Consider the following 20,889-nt stretch of genomic DNA (forward strand, 5'->3'; position numbering starts at 1 on the left):
TTCCACACAGATTGGAACCCGTGCCAAACCCACCCTCTCCCCCATGCGAGTATAACTTCACACCACCGTGATCATTATGGCCAGCAAGGGATCAGTGTGGCCAGGGAGCAATCAGTGTGGAGCTCTGCTGTATGCTAGATTTTGCTTAAATGTTGTTGAGAGTTCAGAGGTCAACATTGTCCAATGTCCCAAGAAGTTAACTAGACATGAAGAACACTGCCCACAGAGGGATGCTGAAGTGGTCGGAAATGAAAGACGACCTCTTGGCCATGGAACAGGGAGCAGACAACCGTAAGTGGCTGCACAATGGGACTGCGCGTGGAGCTCAGCCCTGGCAGTGGGAGGCCGTGAGTGCCAGGCCTGGTGCCAGGCTCTGGTTGGAGAGGGGCACCTTGTGGTGGGCAGTGCTTTGCGACTCACATGGTTACTATTTAGTGACATGCGCTAGAACCAAGTGATGTATCTTTTCAGGGCTAAAATTCGAATATCATATAGACACTTGAGAATTTATGAAAGAATGTTAAGGGAGGAAACAGATCAGGAGCTGGTGCCTGCACTGTGACCTGCCTACAGAAACCATGCACACATGCAGCTTCCTATTAGGAAGGGGTGGTGGGGCTGGGTGTCCTCCCTCCAACTACTTTGCACCTGGGGCCCTCCTGCATCCACTGTAACTGTGGGAGCCAGTCCCGACCCCCACCCCACCGTCCCAGCTGGACCCCAGGACTGGGCGAGGTGGCCAGGCAGTGTCCACCCACCGTCTGCACGCTCCAGGTGAGGGAGGGTGACCGCTTCCTCCTGGCCTTCCTCTCCGTAGAACAGTCCCTGCCCGGGCTGGCAAGGAGCCACCTCCTGTCTGCTGGGCTTGGGTCTGGGGTGACGCTGGCCTTCGGGGCCCTGGAGTCCGGGGCCACCTCCTCCAGAAGGCGGATGGAGGAGCGGCCACCGCCACCCTCGCGGTCCTGTGCTTTGGAGCGCCGGGTGGCCGCGATGAGGGCAATGCTCTTGGTGCTCACGGCCATCTCCTTGAGGGCCTGAGCGCTCAGGGCCAGGCCACCAGCCTCCGCTGCCACCTGTGAGGCGCCCAGGTCCCGGCCAGTGGGGGAGCACAGCTTGGAGACCAAATTCTTCACACTTAGGGAGCTCGACTGCTACAGGGAACCAGCAGCAGGGATGGTCAGACAGCACTGGGCCACTCCGGTTGGCCAGCCCCAGGCTGGGTCCCTGAAGCTGACTCATGGCTAGTGACTCAAGGCAAGTGGTTTATTCTTAGCAGCGGGGGGGTGGGTGCAGGGTGGGGGTAGGGGAGGGCCAAGGAAGGTGCCTGAAGAAGCCCATCCCTGGATCTGGGACACCCAGGAGGCACTCCCACGGGCAGAGGGCCCAGGGCCTTTACACACCACCTGGGGTCACAGATAGGGCCTCCCCCAGGGGACTGGAGCTTTCCAGAGCTCCCGCTAGGGCAGAGGGCTCCCTGTGGGGCAGGGGTTGTCCTCAGCACAGATCCAGAGTGAGCGTACTAGTAGTGATCACGAGACAGGCAGCTTTCTAAAGGCAGTTCACAGGAAAGGCCCAGAATTACTGACATAGAGGTGTGAATATTCACATCCTCCCCCTACCCCCAAGCCCCATCACCTGTTGTGGCCCCTCCCCCCACAGCTCTGCAGGGGCAGAGGAGGCCTCACCAGAGCCCGGGCCCGGGCCCTGGTTAGGGCTGCACACCAACCTCGTGAGATGGAGGGGTTAGCAGGATGCGGAGGGACGGCGGGGGCAGAAGGGAATCTTGCTTTCCCAGCGTTTTTGATGGTGTGCCTTGTGACGACCTGTAGCCACTGTTGTGGGTGACACACAGAGGCAGCTGCTGAGCCAGCAGCAAGGGCCCCTCGGCCTTGTCCAGCCGAGGAAAGTAGAGCCTGAACCCCGGGGTGCCACAGCCTGTATCAGGCCAGGGCAAGTGGCATCTGTATGCTGCCATGGTCAGAGGTCACACTGGGCACAGGAGCTGAGTCCCTACCAAACCTGAGGGGGCTGCAGGAACCCCGAGGTTGTAGTCAGCTGGACAGAGAGGGCATCTGGCATCTGACATGGGGTCAATCTTGTAGAGGACAGAGGCCCTAACCAGTGGGTACTGTGCCAACTCTGAGGGGGGCAGGGTTCGTGCCAGAACTGGGCTGCAGGGACATCTGGGTGGCTCAGCTGTTGAGCGTCTGCCTTCAGCTCAGGGCGTGATCCTGGAGTCCTGGGATCAAGTCCCACATTGGGCTCCTTGCATAGAGCCTGCTTCTCCCTCTGCCTGTGCCTGTGTTTCTGCCTTTCTCTCTCTCTCTCTCATGAATAATTTTTTTTTAATGTTAAAAAAAAAAAAAGCACTGGGCTGCAGCATGTCCAACTGGTGTTAGATCAGCAGTGGTAGAAAGAGAACAGGACAAAACGTCTAAGCTGAGGCCCGAAGGATGGCGATGGAAGAGCTATGCTGAGTGCTGGCAGAAAAACTTGCCAGGGACAGCACGGGCAAAGGCCCTAGGGCAGGGAGCAGCTTGGCACAGCAAGGAGAGGAGGTTGGACCAGACACAGAGTTTGCCCAGGACCCATGTGGAAGGAAGACTTGGGTCGTTAGAAGGGGAAGGGACCACTGATAACCTTCCAGCCAGAACTTCCCCTATCCTATGGGTCTAGTCTGTAAGAATGGGGTTTTCTAGCAGCTTCCCATCAATACGGGTCATCAATGACTATATAAGAACAAAGTGTCATGCATCATACCCAGGCTTCCTGATGAGTGTCCCCATGCCCCTGACCTCTGCTCTCCCATCTTCGAGATTGGAGTGGTAATATGCTGAGCTGCTGGGAAGACCACAAGCGAGCTCAATGACACGGGGTGTTCAAGCACTGTGCGGATCAGGGAGGCCTCGGGGATTCTATCTGCAGAGCGCAGGGCTCCCTAACACCGTGGCCAGGAGCCCAAACTAGAGACAAATGCTTGGCCTGTGTTTCCTTATGGTGAACCTCCAGCAAGCTCCTGAGCTCCTCCAATCCTATTTCCACCTGTGGAATGAGACCACCTATGCCCTCCCTTCCTCTTTGAGGTGTGGTTATATGGAGGTACGATCTGTGGAGCAGTGGCAGCCTCTTTGACCCAAAGGGGAGACACTATTTGCATGCCAAGGACACGGGCATCATCAAGTCATTTAAATAATAGCTCCAAGTCCACTCATCCTCCAAATTCTCATCAGACAACACACCCTATTTAGATCAGGTCGTTCACATTGAAAATTCTCTTACTTGCAGCCAAAAGCATTCTGAATCGGGACCAACAGCAACAGGAAAGTTGGAAGGGGTACGGGGACAGAGGCCCAGCTCTGGCCCGGAAGTCCTGCTCACACGCGAGGAAGCTGACCGGCTCCCATCCCCCACCCGCTCACATTAGGCTGTCATCATCACGGCAGCTCTGTGTCATGTCCCCACTGTGTCAGGCACGCACAGCCCTTCAGGGAGGTATCATGGAACCCATCTAGACAAAGGGCGCCTGAGGCTCAGGCCAGCCAGCCACTTGACCAGGATCCTGGGGCGCGGATGACCGGCATCCCCGGGACTCAAGCACTGGTCAGCCTGACATAAAGCCTGGCTGCCAACTACCTGTGGGCAGGGTCCCAGGGACTCCTCCCTACTAGGAACCCTGTGCCGGCCTTAGCTGTTGCCAAGGGAACCAGCTTGCACGCCTTAGCTGAGGCAGCGGGTGGCAGCAGCACACCCTGTCTGCCGGGTGACACAGCTCCTCTTGTGCTGTGCGGAACATGGACCAGTGTCCAGCACATGGCCTGCAGGTAGCTTGGCCTGCTGTGTGGCTACCGTTCCAGCTGCTGCAGCAATGGCTCTGCAACAGGCAGGGAGAGCCCACTCCTCTCTACACTGAGGCCTGAAGGTGGGGGGCTCACTTCGCAAGCGACCTACAATCAGCACTGTGACAGTGTGGGGTCGACACCCATCTTCTCTAATCACTGGGCCAAGTGCAAGTTCAGATAGGTGTGAGCCAAGAGCAGGAAGGCAGCATGGGCCCAGGAGCAGGTGGACGAGGCATCTAGTCTCGACTGGGGGGATGGGGCTCTTTGTTTTCATATGCACATGCACATGTTACACACATGAAACACATGACACACACGCAAATACGAAACATGCAAACATGCACACACGAAACATACACACAAACCATACATGTGCATATGCATACACATGTATACACAAACACACATATGCACATATGTGCATGCACCGAAGATGGACCCTGGTGTTCTCGTTCCCCCAAAGGGCATGGATCAAGCCTGGGCATTGCAGCCAAATGCAGCATCCAGGCCCTCACTGCACCCTGATTTAGACAAACCAGCTGCCAAGGTATTGGGGGCAACCCTGGAGAACTGTGACCCTAGGGAGGATAAGAGGATGTTGAAGATGTGTCGCTGATTTTGCTAGGATGCTGACTGCATTGTGGTCACAAAGGGAGGAGTCCCAGCTGCAGAACCTGCATACTGACATACTGGGGGGGAAATGTCACAATGTTTGTGACCCAGGTGACCACAGTGACTTGACCTGAACTGTGTCCTCCCAAGCTCTGACACCCTGGTGACTGTATCCGGAGAGGGGTCTTCGGGAGGTCAGTGTGTGGGGCCCTGAGGACACAGGACCGTGTCCCCCAAGAGAGGAGGTGCACGGTCTCTACCACACGAGCCTGGATGCGGCCGTGTGCTCCTTGCCAGAGCGACACCCCGCCACACCTCCGTTTTGGACGCCCAGCTCCACAACTGTGAGAAGTAAGTGGCCGCGGTGAGACCCCGGTCCTGGACATTCCATCAGGTCAGGCAGCCCGAGTGGCTCAGACAAGGACACAAACTGGCCAAATGCTAACGTGAAAATCAGGGGTCGAGTCAGTGAGTGCTGGGTTTACTGGTCTGTTCTGGTGTTGGAAGAAAAGTCAACAGAAGAGAGGGGAAAAGCATTGAGGGTGGGACACAGCGGCGGAGCATGAACAAAATACACGTAAAGTGAAAATGGCCTTTCTGGCAGCCCACTCCTGGCCTCATAACCACCCTGCAGAGCTAGCGCCTCCTGGGATATGTTTATTCATCTTAAGCAATGTTAGATGGACTTCCCGAGGGGAGGCTCTGCAGCCGGGACCCCCAGGGCCGGCCTCTGGTCCCTACTGCTGCACTCCGCCAGCTGAGGGCACGGCAATGCCCAGTCGGAAGAGGGGACAGTGCAGGTACCTGTCTGTCTCCAGCAGCATGGGTGGCAGCTCGAACTGGGCGCCCCATGGGAGGTCCTTCCTGTCGTCCAGCTGGTCTCGGCTGGCCTCCTCCGGCGGCGGCGGGGATGTGTTCAGAACAGAGCCATCCTGGGGCCAGAAAGAGGAGCTGAGGGAGGCGGCACGGACTGTGGACACAGGCATCATGCACAGATCTGCGAGGGGCCACAGAAATCCGCCTGGCCACTATCGCTGGAAAGAAACCACCCAGCAGGGAGGCTCACCTCTGACTGGGCCTCCCCAGCACAGAGTCCGAAAGGATGCCGTGTGCACAGGCAAGCACCAGGGAGTGTCAGGGAATAGCCTTGACCCTTGAGTGAAAGTGGTGCACAGGCAGATTGCTTGTTGTCAGAGTACCCTCGAAAGCCCGCACGCCCTCGAGAAGCCACACAGAGTCACCACGTGACCCAGCAATCCCACTTCCAGGCTTATAGCCAAAGAACTAAGGGCAGGGACTCAAACAGATCTTTCTACGTCCACGTTCATGGCAGCGGTACACACAACAGTCAAGAGGTGGACGTACCCCAAGTCCATGGTGGCATCAACACAAGGCCCGTCCACATAGCGGAGTATCTCTCGACCTTTTTTTTTTTTTTTAAGATTTATTTATTCATGAGAGAGAGAGAGGCAGAGACACAGGCAGAGGGAGAAGCAGGCTCCACGCAGGGTGCCCGATGCAGGACTCGATTCCAGATCCCTGGATCAGGCCCTGAGCTGAAGGCAGACGCCCAACCACTGAACCACCCAGGCATCCCTCTCTCGGCCTTAAATAGTAAAGACGTCTTGACACCGGCCACCACAGGGACAGACCAGAAGGGTGTCGTACTCAGTGAAATAAGCCAGTCATGGAAGGACAAGGGCTCTCAGGTCCCTGGGGTCATCAAACCCGTGGAGACACCAAGAAGATTGTGGTGCCAGGGGCTGGGGAGGGGTTGCTTAATGGGGACGGTTCTGGTTTAGTGTAATACTTTTTATAAAGAAGTGAACCTGAGGGTGTCTTGGGGACACTGACACAGTCCACAGGAAACACAGGAAGAGCAGGGGTCCAGATGGGGACACAGCCCCTGCTGGCAGCAGCAGACGTGGGGAGCCCTCGGATCGGGGACCTCTAACCAGGGGTGGGACATGGCTTTATGTACTCTTAGATCCCTGGACACCTCCCCATGCCACATTTCTGGCTACTGCCCCTCACCCACTCTGCCTGAAGCCTGGAGGGCTCCCCTTTACTCTCCTGAGAAGGTGGAGCAGGGGGGCAGGGGGCCGTAGCTGCAGGCAGGGGTGCAGCCAGTGATGACAGCCTTTGTCTGAAGAGTGGATGCAGAGCCCTGCCCCAGCCCTCTTCCCTCAGGAGTCCCCAGAATTGGCGCCAGATGCCACCCACCATGCAGGAGACTGCCAGCATGCCCTGAAGGAGAGCTAACACACCAGATCCAGCCAAGGCTCCCCAGAATGCCGTTCCTGGGGTCCCTGAAGCACCACGGTCCACCTCACGCTCAGCTCGGGAGCGCCTCTGCTAGCAAACCTTCAGGGCCTCCCCAAACCTCCTGGAAGCCCGGCCACTGGCTTGGCCACCCAGTGCTGCTGGCTCCGGCGCCTGGCTCAGGGCTGGGTGGGGGATCCCTGAGGGTCCCCTTGCGGTGCCACAGTCCACGGGACTCACCCGCAGGGAGCTGGACATGACGGCGTGCAGCAGCAGCAGGCGGTTCAGCGAGCCCGCGCCCAGCTCCCGTGAGTACAGGCAGCGCCGCCTGGCCAGGGACTCCGGCACAGCGATGCCAACCCCTGCGGAGCCGGGAAAGCAGGCGTGGGTGACAGCCCTACTTGTGGAGAAGATGGTGTCTTCTTTTTTATGGACGTTTGAAGGCAAATAGTCCAAACTGATGAAGGAGGATTTTCTAGACGGTGGGGTTTCCATATGGGGTCTTTCAGTTACCCTCACTGCCCCCCGGATGGTCTGTGCCATACATGCCATGTGTGTGCGTGTGCCCGGATCCCTCACACTAACCAGCACACCTTGCACACTGTGCTTGGCTACTCCTCGCTTACCTGTACACCTGGAGAGGGTTTCATAACCGGGCACAGGGGCCCGGGGACAGGGGAGGGCTGAAGGCTGACTGCTGTCCCCCCCGCCCCCAGGCCACTGGGGACTGGGACTGTCCCCGACCATGAGCAGTGCCTCGTCCCTCTGGGGCTGGGATGGGGCGGCCTCACCCTGAATCAGCTGCCACTGATCCTGGATGAGCTGCTCACAGAGCAGCCGGTGCTGGTGGTAGCGCTGGATCACAAAGTCCTTCTGGCACATGAGGTTCCTCCGGCACAGATTGTTGGCCTGCAGCTCCGTGTTCTCCACCTCCAGCTCGTGGGCCCGGCACAGCAGCCGTAGCACCTCCCGCTGGTCCTCACTGATGACCTGCGTGGGCAGCAGCTTCTCCAGCTGTGAGGCCTTCTTCTTGGCATTGGCCAGGCGCTGCTCCAGCCCAGCCTGGCAGAGAGACCAGGGGTTCAGGACAGGTGCCTGGGGCCTGTGGTCCCATGCGTGCTCATCCTTGTGGGCTCAGCTTTGCAGCCTGTACCCATGAAAACATGATGTGATCTATGGGCTCAGGGGACATGTGGCCATCACCCTGCACTAACCACGTCCTTTATTTTCTCTGTTCTATTCTCTCATACCTGGGACCTCACCGACCCTGAAGGGACTGACCCTCCCAAGTCTAGCTAGTTCCTGAGGATCCTGAACCACTCACCCAGGGGCGCACTTCTCAAATGTACACCAGCCAACCTAGTGCCTGTACCCAAACTCCCTTCCTCCATGGGGCTCTCATGCTCTGGGCCACTGTATCCCTGCCCCAATCTCCCAGGGACCAGACAACCGGGACAACCTCAACCCCAGAGCCCACCAGAATTACTCAGACTAGCCGGTCCCCAGCCTGCTCATCCTAAGCCTGCTCACCCCACCTCGCCCCTCTTTCTTGCAGAAACCATAAACAGGCTCTTCCCTACAGTGTCCCCCCCTCTGCCTCCTGACCAGCCCTGGTGCTTCCCCATGTGGCCCCACATGGCACTCCATGCCCTCTTCTCCTGGAAGTGTGACTATGACCATCTTTCCAACGGTGGTCATCTCCTGGTCTCCTGGCCCTCCTGTGCTTCATATTTTCTATGAACATGTTGCATCTTAGAACACACCCCAGGACTCATACCTCCCTGTTGTCTCCACTGTGGGAAACCAAGGCTGCAGCCAAGGCTGCTGGGCGTGCCCACCCCCAGGACCATTGTCCCAGACACAGGCAGGATGACAACCACTGGTGAGGCCCAGGAGGACGTGCTCCAGCCTTTCACTCTTCTTCTGAGGTTGGGAGGGGGCAACTTTGGGAGGAGTTGGCTCAGCCCCCTGGCATGGCCCTCCTCCCCTCTGCCTGAGGTCCTCCCCACATGGGTGGGGAGGGTCCCGGCACACTGACAGCTTAAGTCACACAGAAGGTCTTTTTCATCTTTATATCCCCAGGCCTGGCATGGAGTTGGACACTTAAAACATCGATTTGTTCTTGATTCACTGGTTAACTCGCTAATGGATGGACTCATTTTCATGCTACACTACATCTCAATACCAATATTTGACTCTTGAAGTCATGCTCTCTGCTCATGCACATTATTGGTTTAAACAAAAGGCATCATTCTTATTTTTAATATTAGAGGACTTTCGAAGGGAGATCCCATAATCTCCAGGGGAGATGCAGCAACAGGAGGAGCTTCTCGGCTAGGCTCTGTGGCTCTTCACCGAAGTAAGTGCCCCCTGCTGTCAGCACCTGGACCTTAGCAGATGCTTCCTCCATGAGCCGGAACACACCCCTGAGCACTGAGCACTGAGCACTGAGCAGGCTAATGTTAATGTGCTGATCCAGTGGCTGCTCCAGGGCACTTCCCAGCTTTGCAGCCGTGCCAGCTCTGCCCTTTCTCTGAAGCAGGACCGCAAAAGAATGAGCTACCGCATTAACAGCTCATGGAAATAGCCAGCTCTTCTCAGAAACAGGAGTGTTAGAGGCTTCTTTCCCCAGGGAGGAACCGGGCTTCCTCTGGCCCTTGCCCAGGTCAGGAAGACCTGAGCAGGGGAAGACGGAGTGAGATGCCCCCAGAAAACATGGACCAGGTCAAAGCGCTTGCCCATGAGACCCTCCAAGCTGGAGGCTTTGCCTTTAAGCTGCCTGTGCAGATGGGCAGGCAGGGGCTACCCGTCTGCACGGCCACTGCTCCTTGGTCCCCCGGGGGCTGGTCCTCTTGCGAGCTGACCCTTGCCACCCCCTGCTGCCATCACTAGCATGAAGGGCATGGACTCTGCAGTCAGCCCAGGTCACATCCCCAGGGGATGTGGAACCATTTATCTCTACTTCCTGAGCCTGGCTCCCATCTACAGGCAGGTTGGTTGTGGTAGGCCTGACCCGGGGCACTGTGTTCACACCGCTGATGTGACCACACATGGGCAGACCCTCCTCCCCACCTTGAGGGCTGCAGTTTTCCGTTGCTCAGCCAAAAGCATGTTGACTTCCTCTCTGGCCAGAGCCACCTCGTGTGGCTCCACAGACTCGCCCTCATCCCCGTCTGCATCAGCCTCTGCTGGCTCCTCGTCCCTCTCTGACGTCCTCTCCCTGTGTGCATGCTGGTGGGTCTTCTCACGCTCCCAGCTGCAGCCGCAACAGAGGGGTCAGGGGTCAGGGTGCAAGCCACGCCAGGGCTGGTCTACCCACAGGCCTGGGCATGACAACTTCCACCTGATGGCTTGTAAAAACTGGGCACAAACAAAAATTGGAAGGAAATAAAGAGGCGGTGAACATTACACAGGATTGCTGAATGATTAAGCACGGGACTCTGCTGCCTCCAGCCCACCACCCCCAAACCCGGCTCTGCCCAGGGGGCCTCAGGCCACCTGTATACAAACGTGCCCCCACTGAGCCTGCTTTCCTCAGCCGTGGGACCCGATGGCAACAGTACACCTGGGGCTTTGAAGGTTAGCTGTGATGACCCCACTCGGGGCAAAACCTCAAAGAGGATGACAGGACACCAGGCTGGGTGTGAACTGCCACGGACACTGTGGGGTAGGGGGACACAGCAACAGGTGGACAGAGAGCCTTTCCTGGTATAAGAATTCCTCCAGTGCAGATCTCACACTGTGTGTATAATTAAGAAAATAGGGATCCCTGGGTGGCGCAGCGGTTTGGCGCCTGCCTTTGGCCCAGGGCATGATCCTGGAGACCCGGGATCGAATCCCACGTCGGGCTCCCGGTGCATGGAGCCTGCTTCTCCCTCTGCCTGTGTCTCTGCCTCTCTCTCTCTCTCTCTCTGTGACTATCATAAATAAATAAAAATTTAAAAAAAGAAAAGAAAAGAAACAGGAAGAAGCAGGAAGAGGAGAATGTGGGGAGGACAAAATAAGAAATGGGCTGGGGCCCCAACACTCCATGTTAGTTACCGTAAGCAGGGGAGCCAGGTGTGCTAATTTGTCCGGGGCAGGACTAGGCACACCAGCTGTCCCAGCATAAATAGCACCCCTCACCCTCTTAAACACATCCCACTCCAGATGACAAATTGCATGGCCAGACCCTCCATGTGTGGTCAGTCTATTCACAGTAGGTGCAAATAGCAAGTATATGTGGATGGGTAGATGAGTCCTGGCCTAGTGGGTGTACAACCTTAGATAAACCCACATCCCCTCTGAGCCTCAACATCCTCTTATGTAAAATGGGCTTAATCCTAACCTGCCAGGGCTGACTCTGGACTCTAGCTTGAGACAAGGAAATCAAAGGGAACTGCAAGCCTTTCCCCATCCGGCCCAGCTTAGCAACAGGGGCAGGAGAGCAGGAAAGGATTGGGCCAGGAATTCTGCCTAGGAAGAGAGGGTGCCCTTCACTAAAGTCCCCTTGGGAGACCTGCAGGAGGTAGAGGCTGCACAATAGCAAAAAAGGGCTTTCCCAGTGGCCCCTTGTGTCCTGGCTGGCCTCCTTGCCCTGTGCAGATGCATGGCATCTGGGCCCTGGGTGAGTGGGCACACTCACTCTGCAATGGTGAGCAGGTGGCGGGACGTGTCAACATGCAGCTCGATGTTCGTGTTCTCCAGCTCCACCAGGCTGCGCCGCATCTCCAACTGCTCCTTGAAGGCTCCGATGAGCTGTGCCCGGATCTTGTTCATCTGCAGGCGGCTATCCTCCTCTCCATCACTGGGGGGGATCATGACTGGGGGCAGGAAAAGAGTTAGTTGCACCAGGAGCAATGCTCCCTAAGCCAAGGTGGAACTCAATGCTTGTAGTGGTCTGGACCAAGAACTCTATACACATGTTTGGATGGATGAGTGGATGGACAGATGATAGATAGGCGGATGGATGGATGGATGGATGGGTGGGTGGATGGATGGATAATGGGTGAATAATGGATGAATGGATGGGTAGATGATGGATGGATGGATGGATGGATGAATGGGTAAGTGAATGATGGATAGATGGAGAGATAAATGTATGGATAGGTGGGTGGATGGGTAGATGATGGATGGATAGATGGATGGATGGATGAGTGGGTAAATGATGGATGGATGAATGATGGATGGATGGATGGATGGATGGATGGGTGAATGGTGGATGGATGAATAGGTCGATGAAAAATGGATGGATGAGTAGATGATGGATGGGTGGGTGAATGATGGATGGATGGAGAGATAAATGTATGGATAGGTGGGTGGATGGCTAGTTGAAGGGTGGATGAGTAGGTAAATGATGGATGGATGGATGGATGGATGGATGGGTGAATGATGGATACATGAATGAATGGGTGGATGAATAATGGATGGATGGATGGATGGATGGAGGAGTAGATGATGGATGGGTGGATGGATGGATGGGTGAATAACGGGTGAATAGATGGTTAGATGATGGATGGATGAATGGGTGGGTAAATGATGGATGGATGGAGAGATGGAGAGATGGATGTGTGGATGGGTGGGTGGGTGGGTAGATGATGGATAGATAGATGGAGAAGAGCGGAAAGGATGGATGGATGGATGGCTAGATAATCCAATGGATGGTTTAGAGGGCCTCTTTGCCTGGTTTGGGGTCAGATTACCTGGATTTGCATCTCAGGAATCCAAGGAGGGGTGTGTCTGGGTAAGCCGTCTGAGCTCAGACTTCACTCACTTCCTCAGGGAAACCCTCTCAGATTCTCAATCTGGGTCCACCTGCCACTTGTTCTGATAACATCCTGCCTTCTTCTTCACAGTCCTCTGCACATTGGTAATTGATAAACATTTTGTGATCCATGTTTGGCCCCTGACTTTCCTACTAGAATGTAAGCTTCACAGAGCAAACTAGTTTTGTCTTTTTGTTTCCCATGTAAGCTCCTACCTAATAGTTGTCCATGGTTAATTGATGGTATTCCCTGACTGCCCCATGGTAGCTCCACTCTGACCACACACAGTCTGTTCCCCTGAGCTGGAGGGCAGTGGTCAAGGGGCACTTTTTCCTTAAATGCCAAGCAATCTGAGATGGGCAAAATGAACCATGCATCTGAATACCTGACCATTGTAGTCATTAAAACAAGATATGGGGGAGTAGTTGGTACCCTGGAGATGCTCATAATGCTCTTGGCAGAGACGTGCACACCAATGTCCCACTACTACCCCAGGCATGCCACAGCAGGACCCAAGGGAATCCCATCATGCCCTCAGGGCTCACCATGAGACCACCAATCCCTCACGACACTGCCTGCCTTCCCAGTACAGACCACCTAGGGCCATTCCCAATAATTAAGAGGCCATAGGGGTAAAGGTCCTTACAGCATGCCTCCCTGTTCAGCACTGACTCCAAAGAAGTCCAAGTGTCCTGGTCACCACCTAACTTTGCAAATTCTCTACGACAACCCCATCTTTCACCCCCACTCACCCGCCAGCCTTCTGTTGACCGCCTGGGAAGCAGTCTGGCATCAAAAACAGCCCCTTTTCTTTGCAGACTTCCTTCACCCTTTTGTTCTCACAGAACCCTGAACCAAATCACCTAAAACAAATAGGCACCCATGTGCCCAAGGAGACTAAATAACTAGAAAGCCCCAAAGTGCCCATCAAAGGGGATGAGATCTGCAGACTCTAGTGGAATATTCTGCAGCTGTTGGAGAGACTAGAGAATGGGGCAGACCCATTGCACAGGCCACCAGGACACACCACTGGGTGAGAAAAACAAGGTACAGAGCAATAGCCATAGACTAATGTCATTTTATGTCAAAGCTTAAAGTCAACCCCCTGCCCCATGGACATATATCACATAAACCATGCATCCCTATCTGGACACATCCGTGTCTACCACGCTGCACAGAACACAATCCAGACAGGTTCACGTCAAATGACAGCAGTGACCTCAGGGAGCTAGTGAAGGAAGGATAAACTACGGGCAGCCCAGGTGGCCCAGCGGTTTAGTGCCACCTTCAGCTCAGAGTGTGATCCTGGGGTCCTGGGATCGGGTCCCACATCAGGCTCCTTGCATGGAGCCTGCTTCTCCCTCTGCCTGTGTCTCTGCCTCTCTCTCTCTCTCTCTCTCTCTCTCTCTCTTCTCTCTCATGAATAAATAAATAAAATCTTTAAAAAAAAATAATAAACCTACAGCCAGTGCAAGGAAGGAGACAACAAAAGGCCGGAGGAAGACTCAACAGAGCCTCTCAGCAGTGCCTCCGGGATGCCATGGCTACTGTCCCTTCTCTGTGGAAGATGCTCACACCTGGCTCTGGAGTTTCTCCTCACCACTGCTCTCTCAGTTTTCTTGGTGACTCCCAAATCCTCCCAGGTGATCCAGACACCAACCTGAGGACCTGAGCTCCGTGACCTCCTGTTCCTGGGGTACCACCTTCATGGAGTCCCCGGACCAGTCACTGGTGTGGCTACGGTGTCAGGGACCTGCCAGCTATCACCCCCATCCCTTCATACAACATGCCCTCAATTTCCAACTTTTAATGAGAGTCTGAAAACCCCTTTTCCCAGCATTTAGTACAACTGCTCTTGTATAGGAGCTTAGAGGACAGAGCCATTGGTAAAGCCAACAGTCAGAAAATCCACAGGACAAAGGATTGTGTCTTCAGTAGGAATCAAAAGGAAAACCACAAAAAGGAAGAGGGGATGCTCATGGAAGAGAAGAGGCCACATTCAAGGTGTGGCCGGATGACACCGACGGGCTTGTTAGAAGCTTGCACCCCCACCAACCATCTGATGACACCACAGACATGGACACATTTTCTAGCCATGGAAAAGGCATGTAGTTTTGTGTTGGTGGAGTCTCTGTTTCATAGGGAGTACGTACTCTCGTATCTCTCAGTACAGTGGTATGATGTCTGGAATTCACCTCCAGATGATGGGATGGGGGCAGCGTGGGGAGGACACAGCGAGTGAGCCTGGTGGTGGCTCTGGCTGGGGTATGCCATTCTTGACTTCCTCCTCAGCAAGTGTTGGAAATTCCCATAATAAAAAATGTGAGCAACATGCCTACGTGGGGTCTGGCTACACAGATGGGCCTGCCCAGCCTCCGTAACCAGAGTCAGGGGGCACATCAGTATGCTCATCCAGACCTCCACCCCCACCCCATGATGGGCACACTATGGTCCCCCAGCTTCCTGGGCACAGGAGAACATGGGCCTCACAGTGGATCTGGAGGAGTGAGAGCGCTAGGGCACAGAACACGCACGCTCTAAGTTTGAACAGATGCCGCCAAGCTGGCCTCCCAAAGACACAGGGTAATTCACATTCCCAGTAAGAGTGTACACATTTCCATCTACGTACTGTATTTTATATCATCTGTTTACTATTACCTGACATTTTAACTTCAGCCAATCTGATCAGTGAAAATTATTTCAATGTGTGTCTGTTTCCTGATGCAATTAAGAATCATTCCCTATGGGCACCTGGGTGGCTCAGTGGTTGAGCATCTGCCTTTGGCTTAGGGAGTGATCCTGGGGTTCTGGGATGTAGTCCCACATCGGGCTCTCCGTCTGCCTGTGTCTCTGCCTCTCTCTCCATGTCTCTCGTGAATAAATAAATAAAATCTTAAAAAAAAAAAAAGAATCTTTCCCCGTTTATTGGCCACTAAGAATTCTTTGAATCATCTATTTATTCTCCCAGGTTTGGCTCATTTGTTCTTTCTTACCGATTTTCAAAAATCCTGTATTTGTTATGGCAAAGCTTATCTTAATCAGGCATAAGAACATGTATGGATGCAGGTATGTATGTACATATATATACATGTGTGTGTGCCTGACTTTCTTACTGGTGCTTTTAAAGATATCTTTTTAACTTACTGATTAATTTTATAATTTTTGGAGAAGTTATGATATGCTCACCCCTAAGGAAGGTCTACCCTAAGACTGGTCTGGGGAGAAAGGGAGAATGGAGAGAAACTGTGTGATGGACATGGGATCTGTTTGGGGAGAAGGTGGAAATGCTTTGGAACCAGATGGAGATGGTGGCTGCAGAACACTGTGGACTAGACAAATACCACTGAACCATGTACGCACTTGAAGACGGTAAATGTTAAGTTGTGTGAGCTTTGCCACAGCAAATAAACACAGATTTAGATGCTGACATTAGGGGAAGCAGAGAACTCTCTGTACTATTCTGCAACTTTTTTTTTGTAAATCTAAAATTATTCCAGAGTGGAAGATTCTGTTTTTAAAGAAAAACTGATCTGGGGAGAAGGGAAAAACAAGAATATGGGAGGGTGAGAAGGAGAGGAAAGGTAGAGGAGGAGCTGGGGAGAAGACAGGGAAGCCAGCCCCTCCTTGCCACCAGGGGCCCAGAGACGGCAGGCAGCACATGGTGGGCTGGCACCGAAGGCCACGCCACATGCCCTGGGTGGGGTGGCGCAGCCACAGGGGTCCCAGGAGCTTGGCTCTACTTTGTGCTTCACAGACACTGGGTTTACCTCTCTTCTCCCCCTCCTGCTTCTCAATTTTGGACTTGAGGTGCTCGATCTCCCTGCGCAGGTCAGAGATGACGTCCGTGTACTGTGCAATGCGGTAGGACACGTTCAGCAGATTGCGCTTCACCTGGTGGATGGGACACGCGGCAAAGGTCAGAGCTTGTGGGAACCGTCCTGCTGCGTGACATATTCACACCACAAGGACGCCAGCACATTTCGTTGGGAAAATTCAGATTGACACACCTCAGCCTTGAAAAGAGAGGAACCTTGCCACCTGCCACCACAGGGATGCACCCTGAGGACGAGAGGACGAGTGACACAAGCCAGACACAGAAGGATGGACATGGGGACCCCACCCACATGAGATCCCGGCGTCATCAGACTCCCAGATAGAGAGTAGACGGTGGGGCCAGGGTATCAGTGTGTCACGGGGATGGTACATTCCGGAACCAGACGAGGGGATGGCGGCTCAGCAGCAGGAATGTGCTCGGTGCCCTTGAACTGTTGTTCACTGAAATTCATTAAGATGGTAAATTTTCCGTCATGCATTTTTTGCCAGTGAAGAAATTTCAAATGATCCATCAAGAGTCTTTTTAAAAACCCTCCCCGTGGGTAACCACTGCGTAACTTTGATGTGTGCCCTCCGGATCTTCCTCTGTGTGGTTTTACTCACATATATACATCTACAGAGACATAGAGGGGGAGTTTCTTGCTACAGGTTTGGCTTTGGTTTTCTATGTAAATTATATCAGACCAGGGCTATTATTTTCTTTTTTAACATTTGTTTTTTTTTTTTTTTTTTTAAGTAGGCTCCACGCCGAATGTGGGGCTTGAACTCACAACCCTGAGATGAGAGTCAACATGCTCCACCTACTGAGTCAGTCGGGCACTCCCCAGAACTTTTCTTCTTTAACTTGCTTTTTTCATCCGGTGATGTGTCTGGGAGGCCGTCTGTCTGCCCCATTCTCTCCAACCGCAAAGCGGTCCATGGGAGGGACGCACCAGTTTGATGGCCCTGTCCCCTTTGACGGTTACTTTGGGGCTTTCTAGTGACACAGCCTCCTGGAGCACTTGAGCCCAAGCTTCTCTTTGTTGAATTTGGAGGGTGGAAGTCCTGGTCATGAGGCACAAACACCTCGTTTGACAGTCCTGAGCCTGCACACCCAGGCTATCCCTCACTCGGGGCCCGGTGTCCTCGACTGACCCCCTGAACTCTGTCTTCTCCACCGCTCTTCCTTGCAGCACCCTGTGGCTCTCACGGAGAGAGCACTCACAACAATTGGAAGTGACACACTTAACTGTGGGAGGTCATATTTGCCATCTGCCTCACCCCATAGCTAAGCTCAAAGTTTGGCTGAAAGTAGAGTCTATCCTGGCACCTCACTCAGAGCCGCACGGTGGGAAGGGCTCATCCCTTGTTTGTGGGCAATGATAACCACAGCCAGTGACACCTCCCCTCGCTGACCACTAGGCCTGTGTGCCCTGGGCAGCGTACATGTGTGGTGTCCCTGCACCTGCATACAGCCCTCGGAGATGAATCCTCTACACTGAACACTACAGTGTGGCCAAGCGGCACAGCAGCTCATGCAATGAGCTGCAGCCAGGCTCTCTGGGTGGCAACACCAACTCTGCTTGGGCCGAGAAGGTTGGAGAAGTTGCCCTCTCTCCATGCTTCAGCTGCCCAGGCTGCAAAATGGAAAGATAATAGGCCCCTCTTCCTGGGGAGAGGGTGGCGATAAACTCAATCAAAACATCAAGGGCTCATAGTGTGCCTGACAGCTAAGTCCACATCATAAACACCCCGAACCCCAAGACTGCGGCCTCATGAGGATAAAGGGTCTTTGCAGATGTAATTAAGGATCTTGAGATAAGGTCCTCCTGGACTTGGGGGCCTGAAACTCAATGCCAGTGTCCACCTCAGAGACGAGAAGTGGGACAGATATGTCAGGTGCCCAGGAACTTAGCATGCTGGGAGCCCTGGGGTGGATAGGAGCCTCCCCTAGAGGCTCCGCAGGGAGCACTGAGTTAGAATTCAGTGAGTAGGGAAGCAGATGAGTGAGCACATGGGGGCCTCACCCTTGTCTTGATGTTCTTTGCCCTGTAGGCATACAGCAGAGTGGTCCGAGACTCCTCGAAGTACGTGCTGGCTGGGCTGATGTGTGCGATCATCACGGTCCGGCTATTCCCTCCCAGGGCATCCTGTGCAGTGGAAGGTCCGAGCTGGGGGTAAGGGGAATATCTCCCTCCCATTCCAGCCCTCTGAGGTTCCTGCTCCAAGCCCTGAGCATGGCAGGTGATGCCAGGACCAAGAGTTTGGTACTTGGGGAGGGGACACTCAGACAAAGTGAGATCTGTTCCAGGCCCACCCCCTCGGACTTCTGCTCTGATGAGAACAGATTAGATTGAGAAGCCAGATCTACAGGGACATTTACTTATTGTTTTGACCATTTGTTCACCTTCACCCTTGCTACAGCATAGAGGGGACAGTGTCCATCCCAGAATAGGGGGGGGGAATATCTCACTGTCAGAGCGTCCAAGATGGGACAGACAGCCTCAATAAGGTAGTGAGCTCCCTGTGGCTGGGAATATGCAAGCCCAGGCTGGCCCACGCCCACACTCAGAGGGATGGAGCTGTCAGACAGTGACCAGTCACGGTTTCTACAATGCTCTCCTGCCTTCAGGGGTTCCCAGTGGGGGCGCAGTGCTCAGCCCCAGGTCTGGGCCTCCCTCCTGGCAGGGAAGCCCCCAGCGATGCTGGCCCATGGCTGTACCTTCAGCAGGCGTGTGAGCTTGCTGTCTCGGAAGTTCACGTACTGCGCCCGGCTGCCGCCCTTCTCGCTGAGTGCATTGATGCAGTTGCCCAGTGCCAGCAGGGAGCGGTTGATGTGGGCACCCTCCTTCATCCTCTTGCCGCGGTTCTGGGTCTGGGTGGGAGAGGACGAGGTCTGGGCCCGAGTGGCTCAGACAGCATGCACTGGGGCCCGGAGGCGACAGGACTCTGTGTGGGGCACTACGTGGCTACAAGAGGGAACACAGCAGAGCTCCATGCAGATGGCAACGGTGTGCTCCTCATTAAAGGAGATGAGACCCGGGTTAGAGGGACATCCATGTATAATAACCCCACTTGTACGAGGCGCAGACGGGCGTGTGGGTTTCGCCATGCCAGAACTTTCCTCACCTTTGGCACAGGGGCTCCCTGTCCTCACTCTCTGTGGCCCTGTTTCCTCCATCACTGGGCCTCCCTAGCAACTGCCCTGCTCTCTGCCGTGATCCCTATCTTCCTGTCCACTCCCCGCTGGATCCCAGGCTCTGCGATGGCCAAGTGTCTCTGGGGCCCAGAACCCTGGCAGTGCCCAGCTCACAGCAGGGGCTGCTTGAAGGAAGATGTGTGAGGGAGCCAAACTGCCCTCGTGGTGAATACTTCCAAGTGCAAGCACGGTGGGGACTCTTACTTTCTTCCCCTGATCCCTATATTCCATATTTTCTGCACTGTGTTTCTAGTACATGTGAAATCAGGAAAAAAATTTATTTTTCTCTTTAAGGGCATGGATTTTGAAGTCAACCTGGAGCATGGTTTGAGAATCTCTAACAGATCTCCTAGTCTGTCCCGTCTTCCTCTTTTGCCAAAAGGTGCAATCTTGGGATCCCTGGGTGGCGCAGCAGTTTGGCGCCTGCCTTTGGCCCAGGGCGCAATCCTGGAGACCCGGGATTGAGTCCCACGTCGGGCTCCCGGTGCATGGAGCCTGCTTCTCCCTCTGCCTGTGTCTCTGCCTCTGTGTGTGTGTGTGTGTGTGTGTTTGTGTGTGTCATGAAAAAATAAATAAAATCTTAAAAAAAAAAAAAAAGTGGGAGCTGGTGCAGGGCAGCACCGGAGCTGCTGGCGTGGTCAGAGCCAGGGCAGCTGCTCACATCATGCGTCCGTGTCACAAAGTTAGGGGGCTTTCTCAGAGACCTCATGCCCTGTAGCACAGTCTTTTCTAAGTGATTTTCTATGAAGAAAATCGCGAGTGCCAAGCAGATTGTAAAACTAGCCCATGTAGGCCACTTGAATATACAGCTGAAACAAAACCAAGGCCCAGAGAGGGGCAATGGCTTACCCAAAGGCACATTGCAAGTCAGAGCAGAGTGAGAGCAAGGACTCAGACCCTGGACTCTGTCCCTGCAACCCTGGCCATCTTGTCCCAAGGACACAGCCAGGCCCAGCTAGACCAGGCCAGAGTCCCAGACCTCCATCACATGGGGCTTCACCTGCATGACTCGTCCGCACCCACATCTGTCTGTGTGCCAACTGTGTCCTTTATTATCTGAACACTGATGCTTTGACAACTGACATCCTTGCGGACCCTGGAGCGACTGCCCCCTCCCAGGATCAGGCAATTCCTGGAGATAAGGAACAACTCATCTGGAGTACCCCTTTCAAATGCAGACCACCAACCCAGAGCCCACACATCCACCATCCCACTCTGGGCCACTGTCCCCTCTCCTAAAACCCCACAGGGACCAGACAACCAGGGCAGCCCCAAGCCCCAGAGCCCACTGGAATTACTCAGACTAGCCAGTCCCCAGCCCGCTCACCTCTCCCCTGCCTTCCCCCAGAAACCATAAGCAGGCTCTCCCCCACAGCATCACCCCCTGCCTCCTGACCAGCCCTGGTGCTGCCCCATGTGG

The 20,889-nt window shown here is 54.5% G+C and overlaps 1 protein-coding gene across 2 annotated transcripts in view; it reads right to left on the reverse strand.

The window, feature by feature from the left end:
- The window catches only part of LOC489893 (kinesin-like protein KIF19), a 44,491-nt gene that overhangs the window by 13,535 nt on the left and 10,067 nt on the right, over positions 1 to 20,889 (reverse strand). Inside the window, exons 8-17 of one of the 2 annotated variants that reach the window (XM_038539642.1) lie at positions 18,993 to 19,145; positions 18,298 to 18,420; positions 16,225 to 16,348; positions 11,338 to 11,515; positions 9,786 to 9,969; positions 7,505 to 7,775; positions 6,954 to 7,075; positions 5,256 to 5,383; positions 1,727 to 1,832; positions 759 to 1,151 (exon numbers count right to left, since the gene is read on the reverse strand). In XM_038539642.1, coding sequence (XP_038395570.1) covers positions 759 to 1,151; positions 1,727 to 1,832; positions 5,256 to 5,383; positions 6,954 to 7,075; positions 7,505 to 7,775; positions 9,786 to 9,969; positions 11,338 to 11,515; positions 16,225 to 16,348; positions 18,298 to 18,420; positions 18,993 to 19,145 — 1,782 coding nt within the window. The remainder of the gene's footprint in view (positions 1 to 758; positions 1,152 to 1,726; positions 1,833 to 5,255; positions 5,384 to 6,953; positions 7,076 to 7,504; positions 7,776 to 9,785; positions 9,970 to 11,337; positions 11,516 to 16,224; positions 16,349 to 18,297; positions 18,421 to 18,992; positions 19,146 to 20,889) is intronic. The other variant, XM_038539643.1, reaches the window with a different exon arrangement.

Source organism: Canis lupus, chromosome 6 (assembly GCF_011100685.1).
Source record: "Canis lupus familiaris isolate Mischka breed German Shepherd chromosome 6, alternate assembly UU_Cfam_GSD_1.0, whole genome shotgun sequence".
NCBI classification, from domain to species: Eukaryota; Metazoa; Chordata; class Mammalia; order Carnivora; family Canidae; genus Canis; species Canis lupus.